Here is a 6680-nt window from a genome sequence, read left to right as displayed (position 1 = left end):
CCGATTCGCCGTAGGTTTGCGTTTGTCCGATATCAGGGATTTATCCAGACACCCAACACTCCCAAATGTTTGGCAACACCTCCATTTTTTTTTCGTGTGTACCACTGTTATAATCTAACCGCACCACCATTTGTTTGCACTCCCACACATACACACACACATGCTTTAGGTTCTGGATAAGGTACTGCTCGACATGTGGTTGTAAACTACTACTAATAACTCGGGGCTTTACGTCACGAAACAACTGCGATCATGAGCGACGCCGCACTGCTCGGGTCTTTGGATTAATTTTGCCCACTTGAGGGCTCTTTAACGTGCGCGGCAAATCACGAAAAGCACGCGAAATCACGACACACGGCACACCACATTTAACCTCCCTCGCGGAAGACGGCGTGTCAAAGCAACTTGTACCCTTTGCTGTATTAATTCCCTACAGGTCTACATTTCGAGAGCTAATGTTTTATCGCAGTTGGAATAACAGCTTTCGTATCTGGGTTCCTTATTTTTCGGCCTTTCGGTAATTCGGTTTGCTCGGTTGCTCACGTTTCGGCATTCTGATAGTTCGGTTTTGTGAAAGGGTTAAAAATTGGGCGGTTTGGTAGTCCAAAATTTAAAGCACTGAACCCCCAGTGCCGAGGAGCTAGAATAAGTTTGGGCTTCAAGGTTTGTGTTGACAATCTCTCTGGGGCGACCGCTAGAGCAGTGCTCTGTGGTTGTGTCGTTTATTTTAGCTGCCCGACATGGGAGTTCTAGCGATTTTAAATACGGTTTTCTCAATTTTCGGCCTTCTGATTTTCAGCCTTATGAATGCCGCCCTCCGACGACACGCACCTACAGCGAGCGTGAAGTCGGAGCCTCAAGATAGTGAGCTCAGTTTAAAGCGCTCATATACGTTTTATTTCATTGGTACGAATACAGAAGGTAACGTGCCTTTTTGCTCACTAGTCTGTAACGCTTCCGTTTAAAAAAGAACGCTGGTACCACTATTACAACCTATCTGACAGAAATAAACAGAAGGTAACATGAACTTGTAGAATCTTGCTGGGTTGTCTGTACTCCGCAAAACAAAAGAGAGAGACAGAGAGAAACAAACGCAATCCACAGAATACAAGCGCTGCAGCGAATGTAACCGCTTTATGCTCCACATTCAATGGCGTGCAGCTTTAATTGTTCATTAACATCAATGTTCATTAAAAAAGTTTGTCTCCCAATTTCAACAAATGAGGAGGGCGAATGATAGGACTTGATCGGATATGGTCCGTTTCATCAGCTGTTCACAACGGCGCTCCTGTAATTTTGGGCGCACGGGACCCCGCGGGACTATTATTTTTGCTCATGCAACCAGGGAGAATTTTGTGGACACCAATTTTTCGCGGACCATTTTCTTCCGCAACCCATTTTCTGCATACTAAAAACCCTGAAACGCAAATGCATGTCTTTTACTAGCCACATGGTCACGCGTTGAGTCAGCCATCCGATGAAATGGCGTTTGATAAAACGGCGTCAATGAAACGGCGTTCGATTAAATGGACAGACACCATTTGTGGACAGCACAGTGTGGCTATAACCACACTCTTGAAAAAGGGTGTACTTTAACTCCTTTTCTTGCCACATATATCACCCCCTTTTGGAGAGTACAATTACTCTCAAAAATGAGTCTCCTGACTTCCTTAAGGGAGTGGGGTTACGCTTTAACTCCCTACTGGAGAGTAATATTACTCTCCGGCAGGGAGTAAGAGAGCAACGTTACTCCCTTGTGGGAGTGTGAATACTCCTTTTTGAGAGTACTTGTACTCTCCAAAAGGGGGTGATATATGTGGCAAGAAAAAGGAGTTAGTATACCCTTTTTTTAAGAGTGCATATTGAAAAGAATAACGAACAATTGTACTTGGGATAATGTGAAAACAATGCGACACTGCTTTATGATCACGATAATTCCAATTTACATAATGCTTGTGTATTCTTATATAATGCTTACATAAGGAGTTGTCTCGACTCTGCGTCCCTCAGCTAGAGCGGGCCCTGATCATAAAGCGCTAACCGCATACGACGAATTCTCGACGGAAAAACGGCCAACTTCCCCACCGGCATGACAACTCGACGGAAAAACGGCGGGATCAACCGCATGCACAGATTTCCACTGCGGCGGACGGTGGCTTTCCTAGCGGGCGTTTCTTTAGTCCGTGTTAAATTTTGACTTCAAATTAACTGACAAATATTTTGCTACACAGAGAAAAGTTATAGTGACACACAGAATAGTTCTTGCGGTCAATGCATACTCTCGAAGCAAGCGCTACACAAGCGCCCTCAGACAGCAGCGAGCGGACGACAGCATCCTTCCCAGTTCCCACTCTTCTCGTCTTGTGTTGTTGTTCGCGCGCACTATGCATGAGATTGACCTGCTTTTGCTGAAAAAGAAACTGTTGCTGTTGAAAAAGAGAAAGCTTCGCGCTGCAAGCAATCCCAAGCGATGGCCGGTTCGTCCTGTTTGGCTTCAACGGAAGAAGGAAAGCGAGTACTTCACAGCGGTACGTCAGTTTTGTTTTTCGTGCGAACGCTTGTCACTTACTCGCGTTTGAAATAATTGTTGCAGATGAGAAAACTGAGGGAGTCTGGTGACACGGAGTACTTCACAAAGTACTTCCGTATGTTACCAGATACCTTCGACCGGCTACACAGACTTGTAGAGTCCGCGTTGACGAAAGAGTATCTGTGCCGAGAACCAATCTCCTCGGGTGAGCGACTGGCGCTCACACTGAGGTAAGCGTACGTTTTTCTGTCTGAATTCTTGCGAACTCACGTTGAAATGCGTAATTGGGTAATCAGCAAGCCTGCGTTGTAGAATATAAAGCGTTCATCTTGTACTCTAGAAGATTATCTTGCAAAATGTGGTTTCCCAGTCACCGGCAAGAGCAGTATAGTGCTATGCAACTCCCCCAAAGCTTTGTTTTCTGCCATATAAAATTACAGAGTTGCCGTTACTCCCAAAACCTGCTGGATATTTCGTAATGCTTTGTTGTGTCAGTCATTTATAATATGAGCAGCATATTTTGTACATTACAAATTAAAGCAATGTTCCTGGTTTACTTCTGACACATATTTTGTGAGAAACCACTCAATCCCTGTACAGAAACGTTAGTAAAATTGAGAGCAAAGTTAGCTTGTTTGAGATTACGAGTAACTTCTCTTGATATGGATGTAAATTGACGGATCAGTGCATTTCATAAGTGTGTTTATAAATTTTGTGGCAGGTACTTGTCGTCAGCGATGGATTTGAAGGACGTTGCAATGGCTTATCGCATGGGCCTGGAAACGGCACGTGAAGCTATCCTACTAACCTGTACAGCATTGTGGGAAATCCTCAAAGAGAGGTACATGAAGGTAATACGGATTTTCAGTGCTCGTCTAACATGACTGAAAGAACGGCATATATGTAGGAAGGTCGATGGTAGAAATACATTCAGGTCCTCTGCTTGTCTTAAGTCCCACATGTTTATCCCCTTATTTTAGCTCATTCTGTAGGTTTTCTTATGGACCCATCTTACATACATTCTGTGGTGATCTCAGTCATTGTGTACTCTTTTGTATGTTTGAAACGTGCACATCATGTGAAGTTGCTTCACATCACATTGCAAGTAACACGTCCATGTGTGTTCCAGCCACCTACAACTATAGAATGGCAAGAGATTGCTGCCGGCTTCATGGAAAGATGGCAGTTTCCCAACTGCTTGGGAGCTGTAGATGGCAAACACGTTAAAATAACTGCACCAAAGAGATCTGGGACCACTTACTTCAACTACAAGGTATAACATCTTGTCTCTCTTTCAAGCTACCATGTGGAGATCTCGCGTGTTGCTCATGATTTCTCGTTTCGCTTCCAGGGCACGTACTCCATTGTTCTCATGGCTGTCGTGGACTCGACGTATCGGTTCAGACTAGTTGACATAGGTGCTGAAGGTAGACTAAGTGACTCAGGTGTCTTCAAGAACTCCCCGATTGGGTTTCACCTCGAGGCTGGCACACTCGGAATACCTGGGCTGGCACGGATACCAGGGACGGAACTGGTTGCTCCCCATGTCTTCATAGGAGATGAAGCATTCCAGTTACGCGCTGATTTTCTGCGGCCATATCCAGGCAGCAACTTACCCGTAGACAAGAGAATATACAACTACAGGCTAAGCCGTGCTAGGTAAAATTATTTTATGCATTTATCTATACCTCTTACGTCTATGCTGTTCTGCACAGTGACTCGAAACAAGATTATTATAACTGCGAAAGTTGTTTAATCTTCCTTACATTGTTCTTTAATTAGCATGGGTAGTTATTGTTTTTCGATTTTAACATGTTATGCAGGAACTGCGTGGAAAATGCCTTCGGTATTCTGTCAGCACGCTGGAGGACACTACTGCATACCATCAACTTTGCACCGAAAAACGTGGACCTGATTGTCAAGGCAGCCTGCATTCTTCACAACTTCTTGCTAGACCACGGAGACGACTCGGCTGACTATGGTGACAGAGAGGACGCATTCGGCAATATTACTGAGGGACGGTGGCATGAAGAACTAAGTGACAGCGTTCTACAGTCTATCCAGAGCACCCATGCTCGGAACCACAGCAGGGAGGCAGTAGCAGCTCGAGATATTTTTGCTCGTTACTTTAACAGTACTGAGGGTGCGCTGACATGGCAGTGGGCGAGAGCACAGCCTCCAGCGCCTTTGTAAATGCATGTGCATGTTGTTCATAGGAAGCGGCATTTTCAAGTTAAATGTGATTTTGCCTGATTTCTCCCTGAATTTCAGGCTGTATCAGTCGTCGATTGCCCTTTCCGTTGAAGGCCCACAAACATTGCCATGTGATATTTCAGGAACGCACTGGTGTATTGACACTATCTATTAATCCGCAGATTAGCACATTTAGATTAGCAGATTAGCACATCGTTAATTTCTTAGGCAAATTGAGGCTTTGTATGTATTTGTCCCTTCTATGTTGTTCCAGCCTCAGAACATCAGTTCTTTCACATTTAGGTTGTTCACCAAAAGGTACAAAGCACAGGGAGTCTTTTCACAAAGAAAATTATTTTTCAAAGGTGTGTGGAATGCAGCCATCATGCTCGCTCTTTAGGTCACCTGCGCTCACCGTTCTTTCGCATGAACTCAATTTATTAGTTGGAAAACACTTCGCACCAAAAAAAGGTTAAACTAAATTGGGGTTCACTTCAATGCTGCTTTAAGCAAGTTTACTGTATGAAGCACCTGATTCCCCCTCCCCCTAGAATCTATCAAATACATTTCAGCTGAAAAAGCCGCTCCCTGTGTATAGAGTTGAGGTTTATGTCTTGAGGCTCTTGCGTACTAGCTCCGCTAAATAATTTAGGAGTTACAAACATTTATACTCAGTGTACATTTTGCTTAACCATTTCTCTCCACAAAACATTTAATTTTTTGACACGGGGTGTTAATAGTTTGACTGAAAACCCGCATAGTTTCGGTATGTGCTGTGCATTTTATGTTTGCACATTTTCATTCAACTTGAATTTGTTAATGAACTGATGTGTCATGCACTAGTTATTACCAAAATGATGAGAGGGTAAACCGGCAGCTATATTTGAAGCCACTCGGGATTGTGCCATGTTTGCAAATCTCGGACATTAGGGTTTTGTACGCTTGTACGTTTCAAAATTCTATAGCAATTATTCATTCAATAATGCTGCCAATAATATTTCCCAAGCGTACTGCAGACATACTATGGTAGTCACATAAGCAAACCAAACAGCCTGTGCCAGTGCTGTACATTAATCGCTTACAAATATTGTTTGTGTTCATAACCCTGTTACTTGACTCTTCACAATGCATGATGAGAACTGTGCTTTTTCACTATTGTTGTTGCACAATACTAATTCAAATGGATAAGGCTTTCATTACATCTTGTGACCTTTGTTGCCTTGAAATTAAAAAGAAAATGTTAGCATTTTAATAAAAATTGTTTGAGAGAGACCAGCGACATGCTGGTTTTTGCACATAGAAATAAATTTTTGTAAAATACGGTTAGTCGTTTGACATTTCTTCATAGTGATTAAGCATATTCAGAAAGTCAATTCTCATGTTATGTAGGTGCTCCTTTTTGACACGTCGCATGCCCTCTGCAAGGACCCTGCAAAAATTGTCGTGCTCATCTCCCATTCGCTGTTGAATTTGTGTGTCTATCAGTCTCAGCTCTGCTTCAATTCTGTCCTCCTGGTCGTCTCTCCTTCGCTTCCGTGCATTTCTTGTGGAACGCGAGGAAGGCTGGATGGTATTGTGTAGTTGGGGTACCACAGCTGCAGGAGGACTTTGTGACTGTGTAGGGCCAGCAGGCAGGTCTTCAATTGAGGAAGCAGACTGAGGAGGTGGCGGACACTGTGATGTAGACCTGGGCAAACACTGCGCACATACACTGGCAGTCGCTTGTGAGACGTCTGTCTCTGTTGCTGTACAGCACATGGACCCTATTATTGATTCTACCGTCTCCGTTGAACTTCCTGCTGCATTTGTGGGCTGTGGAATTATTGCATATCCAAGGTTCCCGGATGTTCTGCACAGAAACCTGAACAAATGTAGAACTTCTAGAATGACCTCTAAAATCGTTCGACAAGCGTTATTTCAGCAGCATCCTTATTAAAATTGTTCATACTTGGGTATA

General features: G+C 43.7%; 2 protein-coding genes across 2 annotated transcripts; both read left to right on the top strand.

Annotated features, from left to right (window-relative positions):
• The first annotated feature begins 2384 nt into the window (after positions 1-2384).
• Positions 2385-3809, top strand: LOC135378005 (uncharacterized). The gene is made up of 4 exons (XM_064610805.1): positions 2385-2528; positions 2594-2760; positions 3252-3381; positions 3660-3809. The coding sequence occupies exons 1-4, from the start codon at positions 2385-2387 to the stop codon at positions 3807-3809; spliced, it is 591 nt and encodes a 196-aa protein (XP_064466875.1).
• A 93-nt stretch (positions 3810-3902) lies between these two features.
• Positions 3903-4723, top strand: LOC135377996 (uncharacterized). Its single transcript, XM_064610795.1, has 2 exons — positions 3903-4189; positions 4354-4723. The coding sequence occupies exons 1-2, from the start codon at positions 3903-3905 to the stop codon at positions 4721-4723; spliced, it is 657 nt and encodes a 218-aa protein (XP_064466865.1).
• The last annotated feature ends 1957 nt before the right edge of the window (positions 4724-6680 follow it).

The sequence above is a fragment of the Ornithodoros turicata genome, chromosome 1 (genome assembly GCF_037126465.1).
Source record: "Ornithodoros turicata isolate Travis chromosome 1, ASM3712646v1, whole genome shotgun sequence".
Lineage (NCBI taxonomy): Eukaryota > Metazoa > Arthropoda > Arachnida > Ixodida > Argasidae > Ornithodoros > Ornithodoros turicata.
This window is presented reverse-complemented; position numbering and strand designations above follow the sequence as displayed.

Coding starts and splice junctions, on each gene's coding strand:
- LOC135378005 (XM_064610805.1), top strand. CDS start 2,385: ATGCATGAGATTGACCTGCTTTTGCTGAAAAAGAAACTGTTGCTGTTG. Junction 2,529..2,593: donor AAAGCGAGTACTTCACAGCG/GTACGTCAGTTT, acceptor TAATTGTTGCAG/ATGAGAAAACTGAGGGAGTC. Junction 3,382..3,659: donor TCAAAGAGAGGTACATGAAG/GTAATACGGATT, acceptor TGTGTGTTCCAG/CCACCTACAACTATAGAATG.
- LOC135377996 (XM_064610795.1), top strand. CDS start 3,903: ATGGCTGTCGTGGACTCGACGTATCGGTTCAGACTAGTTGACATAGGT. Junction 4,190..4,353: donor TACAGGCTAAGCCGTGCTAG/GTAAAATTATTT, acceptor CATGTTATGCAG/GAACTGCGTGGAAAATGCCT.